This window comes from Schistocerca nitens, chromosome 10 (assembly GCF_023898315.1).
Source record: "Schistocerca nitens isolate TAMUIC-IGC-003100 chromosome 10, iqSchNite1.1, whole genome shotgun sequence".
Classification (NCBI taxonomy): Eukaryota; Metazoa; Arthropoda; class Insecta; order Orthoptera; family Acrididae; genus Schistocerca; species Schistocerca nitens.
In genome coordinates this window covers 76,806,253-76,831,677 of record NC_064623.1, presented here as the reverse complement: position 1 = coordinate 76,831,677, position 25,425 = coordinate 76,806,253, and the positions used below count along the sequence as shown (strand labels likewise).

General features: G+C 43.7%; 1 protein-coding gene across 1 annotated transcript in view; it reads right to left on the bottom strand.

The window, feature by feature from the left end:
• LOC126210274 (venom serine protease Bi-VSP-like) overlaps positions 1-5,665 on the bottom strand; it is a 168,366-nt gene extending 162,701 nt beyond the window's left edge. The window contains exon 1 of the mRNA XM_049939468.1: positions 5,508-5,665. Within this exon, the coding sequence (XP_049795425.1) occupies positions 5,508-5,583 (76 nt within the window). The 5' untranslated portion in view covers positions 5,584-5,665. The remainder of the gene's footprint in view (positions 1-5,507) is intronic.
• Positions 5,666-25,425: the final 19,760 nt, after the last annotated feature.

Genomic DNA, 25,425 nt, shown 5'->3' with positions numbered 1-25,425 from the left:
TTGAAGAAAGAAGGAAGTACAAAAATGTTAAGGGAAATTCAGGAATACAGAAAAACAAGTCGCTGAGGAATGAAATAAACAGGAAGTGCAGGGAGCTAAGACGAAACGGCTGCATGAAAAATGTGAAGAAATCGAAACAGAAATGACTGTCAGAAGGACTGACTCAGCATATAGGAAAGTCAAAACAACTTTCGGTGAAATTAAAAGCGAGGATAGTAGCATTAAGAGTGCAATAGGAATTCCACTGTTACGTGCAGTGGAGAGAGCAGCTAAGTGAAAAGAGTACATTGAAGGCCTCTACAAATAAGGAAGAAGGGATAGATAACATTCCATCAGAATTTCTAACATCATCTGGGGAAATGGCAACAGAACGACTATTCATGTTGCTGTCTAGAATGTATGGGACTTAACATCTGAGGTCATCAGTCTCCTAGAACTTAGAACTACTTAAACCTAACTAACCTAAGGACATCACACACATCCATGGCCGAGGCAGGATTCGAACCTGCGACCGTAGCAGTCGCGCGGTTCCGGATTGAAGCGTCTAGAACCGCATGGCCAGCGCGGCCGGCTGTGAGGCAGGGATGTGGTCTTTTGCCCCTACTGTTCAATCTATACCAGGAAAAAGCAATTACAGAGATAAAGAAAGGTTCAAGAGTGGAATTTCAAGTTGAAAGGATATCAATGATGACATTGCTATCCTGAGTTAGAGTGAAGAAGAATTAAAGGACTTGGTGAATGGAATGAATAGTTCAATGAGTAAAGAATATGGATTGAGAGTATGTCGAAGAAAGACGAAAGTAATGACAAGTAGCAGATGTGAGAATAGCGAGAAACTTAACATGAGGATTGGTGATCAAGAAGTAGGAGAAGTTAAAATTCGGCTACGTAGCTAGCAAGCTAACCCATGACGGTCGGAACAAGAATGACATCAAAAGTAGACTATCTCTGACTAAAATGACATTCCTGGCCAAGAGAATTTTACCAGAATCAAATATAGGCCTAAATTTGAGGAAGAAACTTTTGAGAAGGTACATATGGAGCACAACACAACATCTGAGATGTGGTGCTAGAGATGAGTGCTGAAAATTTGGTGGACCGATATGGTAACCAATGAAAAACCAAAAAAGACTGATTTTTACCTTAAGTAAAGGTAGTAAAGATAAATCCCCAGGGCGGGAGATAAAGATGTTTAATATTACAGTTTGTCTTCAGGCCTACGGATTCGTGTTTGTAGTATATTGTCAAAACAATTTTACACGCTGACAAATCGTAGAGGAATTTTGTTCTGTTGTTTTACGTGATGGCATAAATTTCCTTAGTTTAATTACACTACTGGCCATTAAAATTGCTACACCAAGAAGAAATGCAGATGTAAACGGGTATTCATTGGGCAAATATATTATGCTAGAACTGACGTGTGATTACATTTTCACGCAATTTGGGTGCGTAGATCCTGAGCAATCAGTACCCAGAACAACCACGTCTGGCCGTAATAACGGCCTTGATACGCCTGGGCATCGAGTCAAACAGAGCTTGGATGGCGTGTGCAGGTACAGATGCCCATGCAGCTTCAACACGATACCACACTTCATCAAGAGTAGTGACTGGCGTATTGTGACGAGCCAGTTGCTTGGCCATCATTGACCAGACGTTTTCAATTGGTGAGAGATCTGGAGAATGTGGTGGCCAGGGCAGCAGTCGAACACTTACTGTATCTAGAAAGGCCCGTACAGGACCTGCAACATGCGGTCGTGCATTATCTTGCCGAAATGTAGGGTTTCGCAGGGATCGAATGATGAAGGGTAGAGCCACGGGTCATATCACATCTGAAATGTATAACGTCCACTGTTCAAAGTGCCGTCAATGCGAACAAGAGGTGACCGAGACGTGTAACCAATGGCACCCCATACAATCACGCCGGGTGATACGCCAGTATGGCGATGACGAATACACGCTTCCAATGTGTATTCACCGCGATGTCGCCAAACACGGATGCGACCATCATAATGCTGTAAACAGAACCTGGATTCATCCGAAAAATTGACGTTTTGTCATTCCTTAACCCAGGTTTGTCATTGAGTACACCATCGCCGGAGTTCCTGTCTGTGATGCAGCGTCAAGGATAACCGCAGCCATGGTCTCCGAGCTGATAGTCCATGCTGCTGCAAACGTCGCCGAACTGTTCGTGCAGATGGTTGTTGTCTTGCAAACGTCCCCATCTGTTGACTCAGGGATCGAGACGTTACGGCCATGCGGATAAGATGCCTGTCATCTCGACTGCTAGTGATACGAGGCCGTTGGGATCCAGCACGGAGTTCCATATTACCCTCCTGAACCCACCGATTCCATATTCTGCTAACAGTCATTGGATTTCGACCAACGCGAACAGCAATGTCGCGATACAATTAACCGCAATCGCGATAGGCTACAATCCGACGTTTATCAAATCCGGAAACGCGATGGTACGCATTTCTCCTCCTTACACGAGGGCATCACAACAACGTTTCACCAGGCAACACCGGTCAACTGCCGTTTGTGTATGAGAAATCGGTTGAAAACCTTCCTCATTTCAGCACGTTGTAGGTGTCGCCACCGGCACCAACCTCGTGTGAATGCTCTAAAAAGCTAATCATTTGCATATCACAGCATCTTCTTCCTGTCAAATAAATTTCGCGTCTGTAGGACGTTACCTTCGTGGTTTATCAAATTTAATGGCCAGTGGTGTAGAAGGCTATGTAGGAGAAGACAGCACAGAGAAACTGATGCCGTTCCAGGTCAGAAAACCAGCTGCAGTGTGCGTCACAGTGAAGTTCCGATACAGACACGATCACCAGTGCGTGACGTTATCAGGTGCAGGTAGGTCTGCAGACCAGATGGTGTTGGTGCAACCAGATGCCGGCACATAGCCTGCTCGTTACCGAGGCGGCCACCAGCTTAACCTGCCCATCCGATGGACTGGTGACCATGAACAGTGTCAAATGCTCTCACATAATGAGACACTGTGGAGAGGTTTGGAAGTTAATCCAGGACTCTGGCAGAACGACTGGTGATCAGAACCTTTACGCCACCATCTCACCTGCCCGGGCCAACCAAATACTGGCAGGGATAATCTTCCACTACCAGTTTTCCAACCGGTAACCCTCCGAGTCAAGAGCTACAGGACAAGCGACCTAGGTTGCGGCGATGGATGTTGGTAGTGACATGGGAGTATGAAAAAAATAAACTGGACTGACAGGGTGAAAAGTATTTAAACCGACAATCTCTGGGAGGTTGTAGGGGACATCGAAAAAAATCTTTCTCCTTAATGTCATTTTTTCCTATGAGGATTATTTAAACCGGTGGGGGCCGTATTACGATCTTCAGTTGTTAGAGGGCGTATTACGCTCTTCAGTTGCAGGCAAGTGCTGTCCACCAGTGTAGTAGCGCACTGTCTCTGTTTACTAATGGAGCGATACTCCTGGAGTGAGTACACTGATATGGTTGGTGCGTGCTACGTAGCGCACCACAACGGACGAGCTGCACAGCGGGTTTATCAACAACAATATCCTAATCGCCGTATCCCGCATCATACGACCTTTGCTGCTGTGTACCAAAGTCTGCGTGAGACCGGGTCATTTGGTAGATTACCTGGACAGGGACGCCGTCGCACGGTAAGAACGCTACAATTTGAGGAAACTGTCTTGCAGGATGTGGAGAGGGATACTTCAATCAGCACTCGTGCAATTGCATGTAACATGGGCACGAATCAGACGATTGTAAGAACAGTTCTTCGAGAGCAATTGTTACGTCCATTTCACTTACAGCGTGTCCACAACTTGGAAGCAGTTGATAATCCACCCAGAGCACAGTTTTCGCAGTGGTACCTGGAACAGTGTGAAATGTATCCTACATTTCCATCCTGTGTTTTGTTTACCGATGAAGCAACGTTCGGGCGTGATGGAGTCTTCAACATGCACAATTTGCATGTTTGGAGTGAGGATAACGCACATCCCACAGTTACTAGCGCTCATCAAGTGAGGTTCTTCGTTAATGTGTGGGTCGGTGTTGTTGGGGACTGTTCAATTGGGCCGTAGCTGCTACCTAGACCATTAAATGGCAGACACTATTACAATTTTCCTCCAGAGCATTACCAGAATTGCTGGAAGACGTCCCGCTCCCTACAAGACAATGCCTGTGGTTCCAACATGACGGGGCGCCGGCACATTTCAGTCGTCGTGTGCGTCGATTCCTGGACCGACGGTTCCCAGAAACGTTCACTGGCAAAGGTGGTCCTGCACCATCACCTGCTCGATCCCCAATAGGTCCCCTGTGGACTTTTTTGTGTGGGGAGAGATGCTCAACCTTGTTTACGCAACTCCTGTTGCATCAGAAGAGGATCTCGTTGCCCGGATAGTAGCAGCAGCAGGAACAATTCAGGGTACTCCTGGGGTTTTTGCCCGTGTCAGACAGAACATGATCCGACGGTGTAACCTTTGTTTACGTGTCAGTGGAGGCATTTTTGAAAATCTACTGAAATCGAAATTGGGTTGTGCTAATTTGTTGTCTCTTGGTCATAAAAAAATGGAAACGTGTTAGTTGGTTTAATTAATATGCCACCTGAGAAATCTTCCGCTACCGGTTTAAATACTCCTCATAGGTAAAAATGACATTAGGGAAAATATTTGTTTTAATGTCCCCAACAACCTCCCAGAGTTTGTCGGTTTAAATTCTTTCCCCCCCATTATAAAGTGAGAGATATGAAAATTCTATGCAGGATCGTGAGAGAAACAATATATTGAAAAAGCTGACTGAAAGAAGTGGCAGGACGACAGGACACATGCTAAGACATTAGGAAATAAATTCAGTATTACTAGAGGGAATCACTGAGTGCAAAAATGATAGAGGAAGACAGAATGCAATACATGTAGTTTTTTTATAGCAACAAATGGTTCAAATGGCTCTGAGCACTATGGGACTCAACTGCTGAGGTCATTAGTCCCCTAGAACTTAGAACTAGTTAAACCTAACTAACCTAAGGACATCACAAACATCCATGCCCGAGGCAGGATTCGAACCTGCGACCGTAGCGGTCTTGCGGTTCCAGATTGCAGCGCCTTTAACCGCACGGCCACTTCGGCCGGCTTTATAGCAACACATCGTATGTATTACATTTCAACTACAAACTGGAATTCGTTTGTCACGAAGTGGACTTCCTTTTGCAACAGTTTTATTGGGAACGAAAACTTTTTTCATGGTTCTTTAAAATAATCTATTTGCTGTACTAATTACACACAAGTATTTAAGGATGTTGGGCGTAAATTTTACTCTGAGATGAAGGGTTGGAAAGGGAGAGGAAATCGTAGCAGTCTGTTACAAACTAATATGGATAAAATAAGAGAAATTAAATGACGCATAGATTAACGCCTGGCAATGGAAAAAAAAATGCTCCAAAAATTTCTACTAAACCAACTGCCCGTTTTATATGTTTCACTGTGGAATTTAATCTTTATTATAGCAAAACTCACCCAGTTTGGTAATACTCGGCTTCGCCATAACTACCAACAGCGCGGATACCAGCAAATATAAGACGCGCACAGCCATTGCTACTGCTTAAGTGCTACTAGCAGCAGAGGAAAGAACTCGGTGCCGGTAACAGCAGCTAACTTAAGCCAATTGCTTCTATCAGCCACTATCTGCCACTATCGCTATCTGACGAAGCAGGTCGCCCCTACATGTCGTGCAGTTCCAGGAACATTACGTCTCGATAAGGACTGGCTATCATTTCAGAACTTTATAGCTTGGAATATGGCTGAGATAAGACACAAAGACACAAAGGAATTACAAACACTGACTGCGATTGGGCTTTGATTTAAATCAGTGAGAAAAGTTGAAAGTTGGTATCAGAGCAGGATTCGAAAAAAATGGTTCAAATGGCTCTGAGCGCTATGGGACTTAACATCTGAGGTCATCAGTCCCCTAGAACTCAGGACAACTTAAACCTAACTAACCTAAGGACATCACACACATCCATGCCCGAGGCAGGATTCGAACCTGCGACCGTAGCAGTCGCTCGGTTCCAGACTGAAGCGCCTAGAACCGCTCTGCCACAGCGGCCGGCAGCAGAATTCGAACTGCGCCATCTGGACGCAGTGGTCATAGTAACTGCACGAAATAACCTAGCAGGTGTCCCGTAAGACCTGCATTTCTCAACTTACCCACATGACACGGATATAGTGCCCCTCGTCCATTATCCTTATTCCTCGCGGTATTCCGCCGATTCGCGTAAGAGCTGGAGCCTGGAATGCATCTGCACTGAAGAGATCATTGGCCGTCCTCGCCTCAATTATATCCATGTCCAGAAGAAGAGACACTACATTATTGAAATGAGATAAGGAATCAGGGTTACTTGCGAAACGTTTAGTAACTCTCAAAGTTACGTTTCTGCATGAAAATGGTGGCAGACCAGGAGAAGGCGTACTGTGTCATCTGGCGTGCCACATACAAATCTGCGACAACGGCAGTGCGAAATCATTGATACCAGGTTGGGAGGGCATCACTGGCAGCAACAAGCCCAATGAGGCAGTTCAGAGCCTTTAAAGGGGCAGGCAGTACCAACGAACTTCATGTAAATGGGCACCCCCCCGCCCCCTACATCCACCATGAGCTTGGAACAGGTGTTGACAGAGTGCAAGCTGCCATGGTGGTAGTACACGTCCAACTGGAGTCTGAACTTTTAGGAAGTGGTGCTGTATAGGATTCAGAGTAGGGTGGGTGAGCACCAGAAGGGAGGCTATCAGACAAAGTAGTTAATTAAAGAAAGTTTGTGATGTATTCTGAATAACAGAGAACAAAATGGCCTTGGCCATGGGCCAGAGGTAGAAGTCGACCGCCAGTCTAAGAGTTCCTTCAGTAATAATAAATGAACAGGGAACGTACAAGGTAGCTGTTCAGGTTCGTGTGGCTGGTGGCCGGTCCCAGTGAACAGGGTCTGGGGCAGATGGGGGAAACCGTCAGCTCTGGCTGAAGTCTGGAACGTAAGCTGCACTCTGTCGTCCAAGACCCTCCAGCAACCACACAACTCTCTCCATCCCTGCATCGCCTGTTGATTGACTGGTGGCATCGGTACTCCAGTTCTTCTGCAGAAATGCTGCAGACTGTGTTTTTTCTGGAATGAACTGCTTCTGTCCTGTACAACATGAAGGATTATCATGCAGGCACTGATGAAGTTATACTGGGAGAGTAATTGAAATATTCAACGCAAAACAAAGATTGGAACAAAATTTTGCAAGAAATCGTAAACATCCCTTGACCGCGGTGCCACCCTGTACCCCATTCGCCCTCCCATAAGAACTGGTGCTTACATGCTTACAAAAGTGTGCCAGCCACTCCCTCGAGAAACGAGTTGCTCAGTTAGTGGATGTACAGCCAATGGAAGGGCTCTGTTACAACAGTTTTGGAAAGCGATCACGACAACTGAGTTGGTATAAATTCTCAGAAAGTTGTGGAACTGCTGCAAAGCATAATAACCCGTAGTATATGTTAATAGTAACCGTTTAGCGGTAGTATAGTGGCTGTTTGCATTGAAAATACCTTCTGCCCATAAATAGCTTTAGGGTTATTGGCATGTAGAAATTCTAAATTCACTGTTACTTGTTTATACAGAACCAAAATTTACATTCCGTCTCCACTATAAAAAAATTTACTAACAAAATCGCAGTGTATTACATATTGTGGTACCCACTAACAGAAAACTTGCGACTTGTGTAAAAGAATTCAATTATTCACAATGCACAGGTCATTCTTGCCGGCCGCGGTGACCGTGCGGTTCTGGCGCTGCAGTCCGGAACCGCGGGACTGCTACGGTCGCAGGTTCGAATCCTGCCTCGGGCATGGGTGCGTGTGATGTCCTTAGGTTAGTTAGGTTTAAGTAGTTCTAAGTTCTAGGGGACTTATGACCTAAGATGTTGAGTCCCATAGTGCTCAGAGCCATTTTTGTCATTCTATGAAGTAAGACACTTCACTGTTTTCTTAAAAAGTTACATCAACAAGATTCAGCACTTTAGCACAAAATCTGTTCTCTAGATTTACAGAATCAAATTTTTAATATTAAAATTACTTGAAAACAATCAACCATAAAGGTAGACGTGATCTGACACCTAGGGTTAGACACTGGAATCCTAATACAATGATGAAATAGCATCCTTAAATACTAATACATAATAGTATCTTACTGGGTAAGTAGAAATAATCAATTCACAATGGTAGTTCCTCAGGGCACAGACTACCCGAACATATTAAGAAATTGAGTGTGGTGGTCCAGCAATGATGGTGTGAACATATGAGACAGTGATACAATGATACTGCCGGAGGGGTTTAGCATGACAAAAGATAATAGTGTCACTGACTCAGCAAGGGAGTGAGAAATGGATAGGGGAGGGCAAAAATAAGCTGTGTAGTGTCAGAGGCCACCACCCAGTGGCATCGGCAGAACAGGCGATGGTGACCTCGCCAGCTCAGCAGTACTAGAAACTGTTCCACTGAAAGTTTGTCTGAACTACTCTCAGGCTACTGTGTTGATGAATAAGGCAGATGGCATGACAGAAATACAGTTCGTAGATAGTAGAAGTAATCACTGAAATATTTAGTCACTGTGTTGACCCCATTGCCCCGTACTGCTAGCAGCCATGCCCACATAGAGAGGGATGCGAACATCAGTGTTTGTCATAGTTACACAAGGCATGATCCGTATCACTTCAGGCAGGGGGGTTACCTTCATAGTCTTCGATGTTATTGAATTTAGCATATGTGAAAATTCAGGAGTAAGTAAGAAACAGGCATTTTTTTATTTTCTCGAAAAAAATTCCTGCCCCAAGATACAGGCCTCCAAAGATGATACTGCGAAAACCATTTTGAAGATGCAAGTTTCGGAAAAACTTTTAAAATGATGTATCTCAGTAACAGTTCTAGATATTTTGTTAAATGTTTTTTATTTGAAAGATAATTGCTTTATGATTACAATGGTATCATCAATTTGGACATATCTGTCAAAGCTCTTTAACTAACGCCTTTTGAATTTTTTTTATAATTTACAGGAAAAGTTTATTTTCAGAAATGCCAATCCAGAAAATTTAGATTTTTTTCTGTTGATTAGCACCATGTAGTACAATATTCCCTGCAAAGGAGAGCTTCCACTTTTCAGTTGGACAAATTTTGGTTTAAAAGATAATTTTTTTAGCTTTTGAGGATAATGTATGTCTTCACTAAAGTTGTTTCTTACTAAATTCTTTGTTACAATGTTTATTTGTTGCAATTATTTCTTATATCTTTCCTTGTTGCAATTATTTCTTTCCACTTGCATTGTTGCAGATATTTCTTTTACTTTGTTTTAGTTTCTTGTCGGTTTTTTTGTTGTGGTTGTTCATTGCAGGATTTTGTATTCTAGTTGTTCAGTGCTAATTTGTTTACTGAAGAGGCTTCTAAGAAATCTCATACCATCCAGTGAGTTCTGTGTTTACATGAGGAATTTGCCAGTTGACACAGCTGCAGTGTGTTTTGTGAAAAGGACATTTGAAGACTCTGTTTCAAAAAGTGAAGATGTTTCCAATGACGACTTTTTGTGCTATAAATGTTTTGACAGAATAACAAGCCTCCCATGGTGCAGATGATGCAGATTTTGCATCAATAGAGGAAGAATTAAATACCCTGAAGTAGTCAACTACAGAGATTAGTCCTGTTGAGAAACCGTGGTCAGTGAAGTCGAGTCGTATGCTCTATGCATCAAGAAAGCTCAGAGAAATTACTAAAGCTATGGATGAGTACACTACAGAAAAACTGACCACACTCTTCAAAGTAGAAATTCCATCTTCAGAACGAAATGAACCAAAGCATTCTTTTACCTGCTGCCAGGAATTTTTCACAAGTATCAATTCAGCTACAGGGAACAGGTGCAAGTTTTAACTATTATTCCAGAGACATTTTCAAAGAAAACAATTTTGAACCATGTTTCATCAGTAACAAAGTACATGTTAGACAAATCAAGAAACGTGAGGTCTGTAAAAGGAGTCTTTGGAAGACCAGATCCCTATTATGGTCATCCTACAGAAGCAGCTCAAGTTCAAATAGTGCCGTCATTTTATCTGGAAGATAAATGGAAGTGTTCTTGCCATAGTGTTAACAAAAAAGACGCTGTAACTGTAACAGTTGAAAGTCAAAATGTTGTGAAAGTGAAGATGCACATGACTCGCGCTATTAAAGAAACTTTTTCAATTTATAATAACAACTATGCTACTTCACATATTGGAAAATCAAAATTTTAAACGCTACGACCTAAGTGGGTAGTTCCACACCAACCTACAGATGTCTGCTTATGCGTGTATTTTTAAGAATGTACTGGAGGAGAATGTGACATATGGCATCTTGGTTGAGCGTGTGAAGTCATTAGTAGTTTGCAATATAAAGCGAGAGACTTGTTTGTTTCAAGAACGTGGTGACTGCCCTGGAAAGGGAGGACTGTCTTTACAGACACTTTGCTAGGAAGACGTAGCAGATACTTCTGCACAAACTACATATGCGACATAGAGGAACAATAAATTAATTAAGAAAAGTGTTGCCTTTGACAGTTTCATTGATGAACTTGGTAAATTGTCAATGAAACCAGTAACATACCGTCGTCTGAAGAAATTGCAGCAACAACACACTGCAGAAGTGAAAGGGTGTGTATAGGTTGAAGAACTATGTTTAGTGCTTCACGGTGATTTTGTTGAGAACTCGTCTGTAATACTCTCACAAGCAGTACAGGGGTATCATTGTAGTAATGACCAGGTTGCAGTTTTTACAAGAGTGAAATACACACATCAAAACAGTTTTGCATCACCTCAGTTCCCAAGAAGACAGACGTTGACTGTGGGTGCTGTATCACAGACACAGTCCCTTTGACTGTTCAGAGATGTCACTTAACCCCCCCCCCCTCCCCCAAAGGTGTAAACAACTATGCGTGACGAGCACCTATTAGACGGAGAGGGTCCGACAGCCGATCAGTTCCAGTCACTCCACCAGGAAGGAGGTACATGGCAACCACGCCTAGACGATCAATACCGCGGTTCGGACATGGAGGAGATACAAAGAAACAGGAACTGTCGATGACATACCTCACTCAGGCCGCCCAAGGGCTACTGCTGCAGTGGATGACTGCTACCTACGGATTATGGCTCGGAGGAACCCTGACAGCAACCCCACCATGTTGAATAATGCTTTTCGTGCAGCCACAGTACGTCGTGTTACGGCTCAAACTGTGCGCAATAGGCTTCAACTTCATTCCCGACGTCCATGGGGAGGTTCGTCCATCTTTGCAACCACGACACCATGCAGCGCGGTACAGATGGGCCCAACAACATGCCGAACGGACCGCTCATGATTGGCATCAGGTTCCCTTCACCGATGAGTTTCACATATACCTTCAACCAGACGCTCGTCGGAGACATGTTTGGGGGCAACCTAATCAGGCTGAATGTCTTAGACACATTGTCCAGCGAGTGCAGCAAGGTGGAGGTTCCCTGATGTTTTGGGGTGGCATTATGTGGGGCCAACGTACGCCGCTGGTGGTAATGGAAGGTGCCGTAACGGCCGTACGATACGTGAATGCCATCCTTGAGTGATAGAGCAACCAAATCGGCAGTATACTGGCTAGGCATTCGTCTTCATGGACAACCGCGCCCCCATCGTGCATTTCTTGCGAATGACTTCCTTCAGCGTAACGACATCGCTCGACTAGAGTGGCCAGCATATTCTCCAGACATGAACACTATCGAACATGCCTGGGATAGATTGAAAAGGGCTGCTTATGGACGACGTGACCACCAACCACTGTGAGGGATCCACGCCGAATCGCCGTTGAGGAGTAGGACAATCTGGACCAACAGTGCTTTGATGGACTTGTGGATAGTATGCCACGACGAATACAGGCATGCATCAATGCAAGAGGACGTGCTACTGGGTATTAGAGGTACCAGGGTGTACAGCAGTCTTGACCACCACGTCTGAAGGTCTTGCTGCATGGTGGTACAACATGCAATATGTGGTTTTGATGAGGAATAAAAAGGGCGGAAATGATGTTTTTATCGATCTGTATTCCAATTTCCTGTACAGCTTCTGGAACTCTCAGAACCGAGGTGATAACTTTTTTTGATGTGTGTATTTACTCAAGCCTTTAAATGAAGTGATAGAGGATATCAGGTTGATTTGGGCGTATATTCTGAAACCAAATGCTGTGAAAGCATGTCACTCAGAACTGTTAATGGCTAATGGCGAGTCAACAAGGAGAAACATGGGTTTTTGCTCCATGTTCATATATATTACTAGCTTAATTAGCTGGTCTCATTGACCATATTATGGACATTGTTAGTTGCCACTTCGCCTTGTCACCAGAGAAAAGGTGGTGGACTGGCTAACATTACGTATGTTCAGATTTATCAATGACGTATAAATTCCAGTTTGGATCTGGAACTACAGTTGCTGATTTGTGATGTTGAGTGCGATAATCACCTTCTCCCGAGTTTCGACAGCTGCAGGAACCTACACTATATGATCAAAAGCTCCAGGACACTTACTAGTGGACATTAATATTGGGTATGTCCTACCTTTGCCTTTATGAGTGACTGATCTCTGCTGGGGACATTTTTAATGAGGTGTCTGAATGTCTGTGAAGGAATGGCAGTCAGTTCTTCCTTATGAGTCGAAACCAGGAAGAGTAGTGATGTAGGACACTGGGATCTGAAGTGAAGTAGACGTTCTGACTCATCACAGAGGGTGACGGTGGGTCCAGGTCGGAACTATAGGCATCCTTTTCAGATTAGTTATTGTCCACAAACCTTTGGTACAGATAAACTGTCATATGGCAGGGGGCATTGTCACACTGATGCAATGATCGTCTCTGAACACTTTCTACATTGTCTGCAGTACACAAAGCTTCTAAATGTATTCCACGTTTGTGTTCCTCCGACAGAGTTTTCTTAAGCGCTATAATGGAACCAAATCGTCCCTACGCGAAACACCTGTGTACCATAACACCACAACCTCAATATATCACTGCACATGGTGGCACGTAATGTTCTCTGAGCTGAAAACGATAGCTTCTGCCATCGAATGTATCAGGATGACCAAATGTAGCGAGATGACACCAAATGTAGTGTGTGGGTGCCAGGAGCTGCCTTATTAAAACTCGGCGAGGACTTCCGAAATGATTTATTGTTTTTTATCTACAGTGCCCCGTTCACCTCAGTCTCCATCATAGTGGCGGCTGTTGTGTAAGCGCAGAAGACCACGTGAACACCCAAACTTTAGACATCTTGCGGACATATTGATTATTTTTCTTCTCATGCTGCTAAACGCAATATAGATGCGATAATCATAAATGCACGGAACTTAATCTACCGCGCTATGCTACATTCTACTCCTGTAGACTCCATGAAACTTGTGATTCTTCAAGTTATCCAGGCGTATTTTATGACGAAATAAATCTCGGGTGAACAGCCTGGTATGAGTGTGCATAGGACACAATATTTCGGCAATATTCTGACTCCTAAAGATGTACCCATTGCTGACATCATTAGCACAGTGGAGCAAACAGCTGCTCGACTTCCACCTGAAGCTGCTGAAGAAGTTCGTCGCGAAACCTGCAGAGGTCTAACCAAAACAAATCTGATAAACCAAACATCTCCTACAGGGAGACGACCGCCATACGGGAGCTAAGTGAAGATCCAGACATAGTAATATTACCTGTAGACAAGGACAACGCCACAGTGATCCATCCCGACAGGATTTTGCTGAGAAGATGCGGGGCCTACTTGGTGACAGCGCATACCACAAGATTGACACCGATCCTACTAAGAGGGTCGAGAGGAAGCCTCTGGAGCTTCTCAAGGATTCTGGCTTCTCTGACGAGAATACCAAGAAGCTACGCCCGAGGGCTGCTGTTCCTCCTAGACTTTACGGACTGCCGAAGGTGCACAAGGAATCGATTACATTACGTCCCATTGTCAGCAATATTGGTGCCCCAACGTACCTTCTCGTAAAGCACCTCAAACAACTGCTTAGCCCTTACGTTGGGAGATGTACACACCATATCCGTAACTCCGTGGATTTCCTGGGACGCATCAACAACTTTGCGCTTAAGGAATCTGACATACTGGTGAGATTCGACGTGGTATCTCTATTCACTAAAGTTGCGTTACAAGAATCCTTGGAACTCATCAGCCAGAAATTTGACGAAGAGACCACCAACCTTTTCAGACATGTTCTGACATCAACTTCTTATTTGACTTTGAATACTACGAGCAGACAGAAGGATTAGCCATGAGGATTTCACTCTCACCCGTTGTCGCCGGCCGGAGTGGCCGTGAGGTTCTAGGCGCTACAGTCTGGAGCCGAGCGAACGCTACGGTCGCAGGTTCGAATCCTGCCTCGGGCATGGATGTGTGTGATGTCCTTAGGTTAGTTAGGTTTAATTAGTTCTAAGTTCTAGGCGACTGATGACCTCAGAAGTTAAGTCGCATAGTGCTCAGAGCCATTTGAGCCATCACCCGTTGTCGCAAATATGTACATGGAACATTTCGAGGAGGAAGCTCTTGAATCAGCACATTTAAAACCCACCTGTTTCTTTAGATATGTGGATGATACCTTGGTTATCTGGCCACATGGAAGAGATAAATTGGCTGACTTCCTCACACATCTCAACTCCAAACACGAGAATATTAAGTTCACTATGGAGATTGAAACAGATGGGATGCTCTCTTTCCTAGATGTTTTGATTAGAAGATGAGCTGATGGCACTTTGGGCCACAGCGTGTGTAGGAAGAAGACACACACCGATTTGTACCTACATGCGGATAGCTGCCACCACCCGGCACAAAAGAATGATATGCTCAAAACTCTTGTACACGGAGCTCACATCATCTCCGACAGGGACAGTCTCCAACAAGAATTGGACCATCCGAAGACAGTGTTTTGGAGGAACGGTTACAAGGAAGGGAAAATTCGGAAGTCTCTACATCCCACACCTGCAGCACCGGTGGAAACTGAGGATGAACCTCAGGAGGAGGCGGCCTTGGCTATTATTCGGTTTTGTGGGGACTTATCCCGAAAAATTGGACGCATTTTACGTAAGCACCAAGTGAAAACAATCTTCTGTCCTCCAAGCAAAACCAAGAGCCTTTTTGGTAGTGTCAAGGACAACCTTGGTCTACGTAAATCAGGGGTTTATCAGATACCTTGCCAATGCGGTAGTGTATAGATAGGGCAGACCATTCGTACGATTGATGACCGATGCCGAGAACATTAACAGCACACTAGACTGCAACAGCCCAGTAAGTCGGCAATCGCTGAGCATTGCCTGTCGGAACCCCACAGCATGGATTATGACCAAATCAAGTCCTGACACAGACTTCCAAATACTGGGACTGTGTCATCAAAGAAGCCATAGAGATCAGAGTAAGCAGAGTAAGGGAGCCACAACTAAATCGTGACAGCGGTTACATCCTTAGCAAGGCGTGGGGACCCGCGATCACCCGAATTAAGAAGAAAAAAGATATTTCCCAGAGTGTACCGACTTCGGGGGAGGAGGGAAGAATAACGAGAGCGGTGCCGGCAGACCCTCCTGAACGAGAAGACCTAGGACGCAGTGCCCAGACGGCGGGAGAACGGACGCTGTACCTGGACCGCGCGCGGGGCGCGGACCGCACCGACTCACAGGAAGAGCCTGAGGGATGAGTGGGAGGGGGATTGTCCTATATATACCTGGCGCCGGCCCACCGCCGGTCGCTACATCAGCGCACCTGATGATGGCAACGTGGTCGATTGCCGAAATACTTTGTCCTATGCACACTCCTACCAGGCAGTTCACCAGAGATTTATTTCGTCCATGAAACTTGACATCAGAGTCGTGAGCACACCTTCAGTTGTGAACGTTTTAAGGAGATTTTGCGCAAGCACAACTGGCGTGACGTAATTACCTTATGGGCCAAATACACACGCATTTGATAAACAATGTGCATTGTTATAGGTGTGCACATCTAGCCCTTAGCACTCAACTACAAGCTTATGTCAGTGCCACCAGGTGGTAGCACACTGGATAAGATTCGCTTCCCATTAATACTGCTAGACGGCAGCACACTCGTCAGATATGCCAAATCACTCACTATATAGTGAAATTAGATCGGACGTCAGTATACAGCGTGTTTGAAAAAGAGTTTTAATGTGTCATAGAATATGTACAAAGTGACATACACTATTCTTCTAGTTTGTGGTGTTTGATTCATCAACTCTCCAAGTTTTGCTCCCTTGCAGTTGGCAGGTCTGCTTGACCTTGAGACGGCACGAGTGTTTTGTTTTTTTCCTGTTTTCCCTTAGTCAACTCCAGGCATGCATGCACTGCAGTGCAGACTAACTTAGCAACTATGTCTACTCTGCAACAGAAGGCGCAGTGTATTATTTGGCTTGTGAAAACTGAGGCAGAGCATCCACATGAAGTTATTCAGCATCAACGTGACTCACCCAAAGTTAATGTCTGGTGCGGTTTGATGGAAGATCGTGTGATTTGTCCTTTCATTTTTGTAGAAAAAACAATAAATGGGAACATTTACTGTGGCATGTTGACAGTGTACGTCTTTCCCCAAATGGGTGATATTGAGGTGGAAAAGGGGCTTGTGTTTTTCCAACCAAATGGAGCCGCACCTCATGTGCATGCAACTTTTGACATTCGCTTTCCAGGAAGGTGGATAGGCCACCACAAAGCCCAGACCTATCCCCACTGGATTTTTTCTGTTGGGACTAGATGAAAAATGTGTACAGTCAAAAGATCAAAGACATCAATCACTTACGGGAAAGAATCGTCGCAGCTGTTGAGACAGTTACACATGAAATGTTGGTGAATACATGGCGAGAAGTGTAATATCGTCACGACGTGTGCAGGGCAACAAATAGATCCCACATTTAAGTCTACTAACATTAAATAAAACTTGAAGGAACTCTCTTTCATGATATGTACACATAGATGTATTTTTTCACTAATTTCCCCATTAAATTTGAACTGAAAACTAGGTATTTCTTTTTCAAGCACCCTATTTTGTGGGATTCTGTATGAGATATAGTATATTAAGTTTTGGATTTTATCGTATAGTGATCCATTTGAGGCAGTCAGAAGCACAAAGCACATCATCGTCTTTTATGAGACTGTAGCATTTATTCATGCTTCTGACATACGTTGATCTTATGATGGGTCAGGTTTACCTATGCTGTAGGCCCACAATTTCACACAGTCATATTTATCTGAATCTAAAAACATGTGAACACCTAGAATATAGATCCACAACCTGCCACTGTTCAAATGTCCTTTATAGACTTGTTACTCACATGACATCAAAAGACAAGTCCACATTCGAGGTGACTTAGCCCATCCCAGATATCCATTCTGCTTATCTACTAACTACATAATAATCCCCATCTTCTATTCAACTGGCGGATTCGCCTATTACAACACGTAGTGGTCAGTCCCACATTCCATGGGGATGTCAAGATACTTTTGATCAAGTTGCACATTTGTGTGATAGAGCGCAGAGTAGTTGCATATCGTGATGCGTATACTTGTTTGTGATAACACACAGGAGATAGATGTTCAGACATCTTCATTCTTCCTGAGAGTTTGCCACATCATGCAGCGTATTCCATTTCCTTCTACCTTGCATGGCCCTGTCCTGCATCGCACGCCTCACTCTGTCGTTCCAATGTAGCCGGGGTCTTCCTCTTTTTCTGTGTCATGGAGGTCTCCAGAGCCACATTTTAGTAGGCTATCTGTCCTCTGGCATTCTTCTAAGATGTCCATGCCGTTTATTCTCAGTTCTGTCTACAATATCTTTTGTAACTCCCATATGTTTTCTTAGCACGTCATTCCTTATTTTGTCTCTTCTTGTTACTTCAGAAATTCATCTCCAAAACTCCATTGCCTTCAGTTTCTTCTCATTGTCCTTGGATACTTACCACAGTTCAGCACCATACAGACCAATGCTCTCGATGATGATTTCGTAGATCTTCTTTGTGTAGTTTATTCTAAATAATAGAGTGTAAGCCGGCCGGTGTGGCAGAGCGGTTCTAGGCGCTTCAGTCTGGAGCCACGCGACCGCTACGGTCGCAGGTTCGAATCCTGCCTCGGGCATGGATTAGTGTGATGTCCTTAGGTTAGTTAGGTTTAAGTAGTTCTAAGTTCTAGGCGACTGCTGACCTCAGATGTTAAGTGCATAGTGCTCAGAGCCAATGGAGTGTAAATATTTAACTGACACCTGTTCCTTTCCCATTCTGTGCTTTATTTCCTCGTTGCTTCCACATTTTTACGAAATAACTGTCGCTAAATATTTGTATGAATGGCTACACTTCTCTATAGATCCATCATCCATAACAATGCCCGTTCTATACCTCGTACAACCAAGTATTCAATTTTTGTAATGTTAGTTTCCACACCCCACGGCTCATACTGCTCTTCAAGCTTTCTCAGCATATCAGACACATCCTCCTCTTCCTCGGCGAAGATGATCTTATCGTCGGCGAAATTTGGGTGAACAGGATGTTATCACCTAATTTCATTCTCATGTTTTTGCACTTCCTCTTCCCATTTTACAGTGTCCGGACTTTTTGCAAGAAAAGCACTTTACGTCACAGCGTATGTAGTGGAGCTCTATGTGTTCGTCGTAGCTCTCAGGTGCACGACTCCGACAGATGCAGTGCCTGAGCACGTGTTGACAACATCGTGGCGGATGTGCGATCTTTGTGGGTAGTCGCCTGGGCAGAAGGCCGACAGAGGCTTCGGAAGTCAGTGCCAGGGCAGTATAAGTGGAACAAAGCTACGTCTTAATTCCCAGAGTACCACATGAAGCTGGGCTCTGAGAGCACGAAGATGCAGTCTGCCCACCTGTTGATTGTTGTTTACTACGTCGACTATAGACCGATTAAAATTACTTCATAGTTGACATTTCATCCGTTGGAGCTGTTTTCCTCCAATCAGAGCTCTCAACGTCACGCCCGAATCGTTCGGCGTCGCCAAACTGCCACAAAAGTTGGTCAGTTCACTTCCAGTTCCTCGTTTGAGATTCTTTCTTGATGTCTTTGGGTCCCGAATCGTGAGTCAGTCACTTTTATTTCGATTTCATCTCATATGATAAGGACATCACAAACAACTTAGCTACACGTAGCAATGCTAACGAAATATACGCGTTTAATACACTGCACTAACTAAACACTACTAGATACTTCCGCACAGAACGCGATTCAGTGTTACATATGCGGATATCCTGATCACAGAGATTGACTTACAGTAGATAAGTTTCGCAATACACCGAGTGACACAGAGTTTTTGAAGGCTGCAATTCATAGTTGTGACTGCATGATCACATCAAAAGTTTAACAACTTTGGGCAGTGTTGTGCTTGAGCGCAATGGTTACTATATTAGCATGTTATGGTAAGGGTTGTAGGCTCGAACCACGTCAACCATTAATTTTTTTATTTCTATATCAAAGGAGTCTGATGAACATTTTGGTCATTTAACTGGTTTAAATGTAAATTTTTATTTCTAATTTCTTGCCACTTCATTTTCATCATCGTATTGAATTCTCTATTTGCTCTTATTTTTCTACCTATCATTGATTTTCCGTCTGAAATCTGCCTTTGTCGTCTATAATCTGCAGTCAAGTGCCAGCTAGGACTGCTCATCGGTTGGTAACGTGGCAGCTCGTGTAACCAGTGAGAGGATAGTCTCAGGTAGTCCATTACAGCGAGAAATTACTGTTTACGTTTAGCACTGAAACTGAACGTTTTCTATTTTGAATTTCCTCTTAGAGGTTAGCTTTTAGTAGCCGTGAACAATGCGTATCTGATTTTAGTTGTGCCGAAGATTGTTGACCACAGCTTTTCTGTTTATATTATACATCACGAGGTTGTGGTTACCTTACGACATGAGTTTAAATTCAGTGCTGCCAATCGCGTCGCCTGCTACAGTTATGTCACTGATCACTTATAATCAGCTGTTGACAGAAATACCTTGCACCGGCCACCCCCAACATTGTTCCGCATTACACATTAGTAGCATTAGCGAAGTGACTTGCTGTGATTTTGTGCAGTAGCCGGCGGCCGATGCAACACCGTAGCAACAAATGCAGACGTCAAGTATCAAGTAATTTTAAACTGACTGTAATAAACATGGTATCTATGGCCACAACGTTTTCATAGACTTGCTGTGCTTAAGAAGCAGTTGAAGAAGATGCTGCTTAGTGCAACGCTTCACTGAGGATTGCTCATCTCTCTGAGCTCTCACCAACTGTGATTAATAAAAGAGACAGGGAAGAGCCAACAAACAGCGGCGTGTCTCATCACGATGATGTTTAGTAAGCACAAGAGCTTTACGAAGATGCTCAAGGAATTTCAGTGGCAGACCTTAAAAGAGATTCGCTTTCTATCATGGAAACGTTTATTACTGAAATTCCGAGAGAGTACTTGCTGGTATGAGTCGGGTAAAATATTTCTTCTTCTCATGTAAACTGACGGAAAATAAATCGCAACACCGAGAAGGGGTTTTGCGATGTAAACGAACTTTGGTAGGCGTGTTTCTAGATCTGGATGATGACCTCTACCACATACTGTGGTATGAATGGGACAGTTCTCAAATGGTTTAAATCATACCTAACTGGAAGAGTGCAGAAAGTTGAAATAAACAGTTCACATAACATCCAAGAAACGGTTGACTTCTCAAACTGGGGAACAATCAAGAAATGGGGTGCCACGAGGTTCGATCTTGGGTCCTCTGCTGTTAATATATATTAATGACTTGCCATTCTATATTCACGAAGATGCAAAGCTGGTACATTTTGCCGATGATACAAGTATAGCTATCACACCCAACAGACAAGAATTAACTGGTGAAATTGTAAACGATGTTTTTCAGAAAATCATTAAGTGGTTCTCTGCAAATGGGCTCTCATTAAACTTTGACAAAACCCAGTATATACAGTTCCACACAGTAAATGGAATAACACCATTAATAAATATAGACTTCGATTAGAAATCGGTAGCTAAGGTAGAATATTCAAAATTTCTAGGTGTATGCATTGATGAGGGGTTGAACTGGAAAAAAACACACTGAGGATCTGCTGAAGCGTTTGAGCTCAGCTACTTATGCTATTAGGGTCATTCCAAATTTTGGCGATATACATCTGAGTAAATTAGCTTACCATGCCTATTTTCATTCTCTGCTTTCGTATGGCATCATATTCTGGGGTAACTCATCATTGAGTAAAAGTGTGTTCATTGCAGAAAAGCGTGTAATCAGAATAATTGCTGGAGTTCATCCAAGATCATCCTGCAGACACTTATTTAAGCAGCTAGAAATCTTCACTGTAGCCTCAATATATATATATATATATATATATATATATATATATATATATATATATATATATATATATATATTCACTTATGAAATTTGTTATTAACAATCCGAACGAATTCAAAAGTAATAGCAGTGTACATGGCTACAACACTAGGAGAAAGGATGATCTTCACTACTCAAGGTTAAATCTAACTTTGGCTCAGAAGGGGGTAAATTATGCTGCCACAAAAGTCTTTGGTCACTTACCTAATAGCATCAAAAGTCTGACAGATAACCATATAGCATTTAAAAGAAAATTAAAAGAATTTCTTAATGGCAACTCCTTCTACTCATTAGATGAATTTTTGGATATAGTAAGAGGGAAATTTCCCAACCCCCATAAAAAATTGAGTGTCTTTTAATATTTTGTGTAATGTAATATCTTGTATAGACATATTTTATTAACCTGGCACGTTCCACATCATTACGAAGTGTCGTATTCATGATCTATGGAACAAGTACTAATCTAATCTAGTTTCGTGCCAGTCGCACAAGATTAGCGCCTGGCACTAACAAGGGAACCTCCCCATGGCACCCCCCTCTGATTTAGTTATAAGTTGGCACAGTGGATAGGCCTTGAAAAACTGAACACAGATCAATCGAGAAAACAGGAAGAAGCTGTGTGGAACTATGAAAAAAATAAGCAAAATTATACAAACTGAGTAGTCCATGTGCAAGATAGGCAGCATCAAGGATACTGTGAGCTCAGGAGCGCCGTGGTCCCGTGGTTAGCGTGAGCAGCTGTGGAACGAGAGGTCGTTGGTTCAAGTCTTCCCATGAGTGAAAAGTTTAATATTTTATTTTCAGTTTATGTGACAAACTCTTATATTTTCATCACTTTTTTGGGAGTGATTATCACATCCACAAGAAAACCTAAATCGGGCAAGGTAGAAGAATATTTTTACCCATTCGCCAAGTGTACAAGTTAGGTGGGTCGACAACATGTTCCTGTCATGTGACGCACATGCCGTCACCAGTGTCGTTAGAATATATCAGACGTGTTTTCCTGTGGGGGAATCGGTTGACCTATGACCTTGCGATCAAATGTTTTCGGTTCCCATTGGAGAGACACGTCCTTTCGTCTACTAATCGCACGGTTTTGCTGTGCGGTCAAAAAACACACACACTAAACTTATTACAGCGAACAGAGACGTCAAGCCGGCCGAAGTGGCCGCGCGGTTCTGGCGCTGCAGTCTGGAACCGCGAGACCGCTACGGTCGCAGGTTCGAATCCTGCCTCGGGCATGGATGTGTGTGATGTCCTTAGGTTAGTTAGGTTTAACTAGTTCTAAGTTCTAGGGGACTAATGACCTCAGCAGTTGAGTCCCATAGTGCTCAGAGCCATTTGAACCATTAGAGACGTCAATGAACGAACGGACAGATCATAACTTTGCGAAAATAAACGCTTCACTCGAGGGAAGACTTGAACCAAGGACCTCTCCTTCCGCAGCTGCTCAGGCTAACCACGGGGCCACGGCGCTCCTGATCTCACACTATCCTGGATGTTGCCTATCTTGCGGATGGACTGCTCAGTTTTTATATTTTGCTTATTTTTTTCATAGTTCCACACAACTTCTTCCTGTTTTCTCGATTGATGTGTGTTCAGTTTTTCAAGGCCTATCCACTGTGCCAACTTATAACTAAATCTGAGGGGGGTGCGATGGGGAGGTTCCCTTGTGAGTAGCACCTCTTTGAGGATGCAAATCAGATTTGTTTCAAATACGCGCTGTAATGGTCGTGAGCGTTAGTTGCCTCTGAGATTAGACATTGTGAATTGGTTAGTCAAGAATGGCTTTAAGGCGACAAAGACGCCATTATCAACACCTCACTGAGTTTGAACGAGGCCGTGTAATAGGGCTACGAGAGGGCGAATGTTCCTACTGCGATACTGCAGAAAGACACGCGAGGAATGTAGTCACGGCGGTGGTGGTCGCGACAGTCTACACCCGCAAGAACTCTGGCTCCGGGCGGCCACATGGCACTCCCGAAATGGAACACCGTCGTGTTTGGCAAATTGCTCCTGCTCATCGTACTGCATCTGCAGCGGCAGTCTGAGCACCAATTGACACCACAGTGAAACAACGAACTGTTACAAAACAGTTACTTCAGGGAAAGCATTGCACTGTCACCAAACCATGGTCATGCGAGAGCTCATTGGAGGGCAGGATGTAGGGGAAGGCGGGGCAAGATGGGGAAGTTAACTTTAAACCCTTACGAAAGGGACAAAAACAAATTCAAATAGGTTTGATTATCATTTGTTTATTTAACCATCGAATTACAATAGCATGCAAAGAAACCTGCAAACTTGTTACATTTAGTTAGAAATATCTCGATTTGAAACATAAACTACCAGTTCCCCATCTTGCCCCATATGCGGGGTAATATGGGGAACTAGCACGAATTCATCTCTAAAGCTTAAATAAGGACTGGTATAACGAAATCATGTGACGATAAGGTTTCGAAACATGGTTCTGCGAGTTGTAGAATCAGGTATTACGTTTTATTTAGGCCTCTTACTTTCACACAGTACACAAGTGTGGACAGCCTCGTCATCATCACTTTCTGTCCATACACAAGTGTCGTGGACACCCCGACACTGAAACACATATTTCTGTGGTACTTTGAACTGTCGAGCAGCCCTGAAAGAACCCATATGACCTTCCATAGCAGCATTTACAGCGCCTTCCATTGACCCCAATGACCAATCTTGCCTAGACGTTTGTCGCCGATACTTGCGAACCATCTGAAATAAAACACGTGGAACGTACTATTGAGTCAGATCATTCCTGGTAATCTATATTATACAGTAAATACCATATTTCCAATAGTCAGTCGTTAAAGCATTGCAAGAATGCTGACTTTGCAGGTTTTGTGTGTTTTTATTCACCGTGTAGCCTAAGGCATACTTTGTAATAAATTAGGAAAGTGTTGGAATAACGTACACCATTCTATTTATAATTGTATTCAACGTATAATGTCCGTGTTTAAAACCCGCAGCGGGGTAAACACATGAGACGATAAGAACGTAATGGTTGGACAAATAGTAGGGGCAAGCTCCCCATCTTGCCCCACCCCGTCTTGCCCCCTACCATTCTGTCAAGTTATATTACGTCTACATGAACACTATGCATTGAAAATTGACTACTGACACAGCAGTTTACTGTTAATAAGACGTACTATTCAGTGCTATATATACAGTCTGGACAAATGTTCACGAAACACTTGTTTTAGGACCTCGAAAGGTGTAAAACATTGCAGATCAGTATAACAATTGTACGTACCTTGAACAGCTCACAGAAACCGCCGCGAAACTAAGGTTCAGCAATGTCAACACACTGGGACCTGTGTATTGATGATGTTGACGTAGCTATCCACAAATGGCAACTGTAGCTTATAGCCCTTCCCCGTCTTACCCCACCTCCCCGTCTTGCCCCACTTCCCCTAGTTCTTTTGCAATTTCAAATGAAAACTGTTTCAGCCTCGGTGCCATCGATGGCCGTGTGTTGGTTACATGGAGGCCAGTTGAGACTCTGCAACCAATCTGTCTGCATGCGAGACACAATTGTCCTACAACTGGGGTTATGATATGGAATGCGATTTCGCATGACAGCAGGAGCGCCCTCATGGTTACCCACGCTTCCTGACTGGAAATCTGTGCGTCAGTCCCGTGATACGACCTATTGTGCTGCCATTCATGAACAGCATTCCGGGGGTTGTTTTCCAACAAGATAACACTCGGCCTACATTCTCTACATAGTGTCCACATAATGCCCCAGCTTACATTAACCTGTGGTCTTGCAGCGTTAATCACTTACATATGTTACCTGGACAGATGTAAACCTGAAATTTCATTGTTGTTGTGGCCTTCAGTCCAGAGACTGGTTTGATGCAGCCCTCCATGCTGCACTATCCTGTGCAAGTTTCTTCATCTCCAAGTAACTATTGCAGCCTACATACTTCTGAATATGGTTAGTGTGTTTATC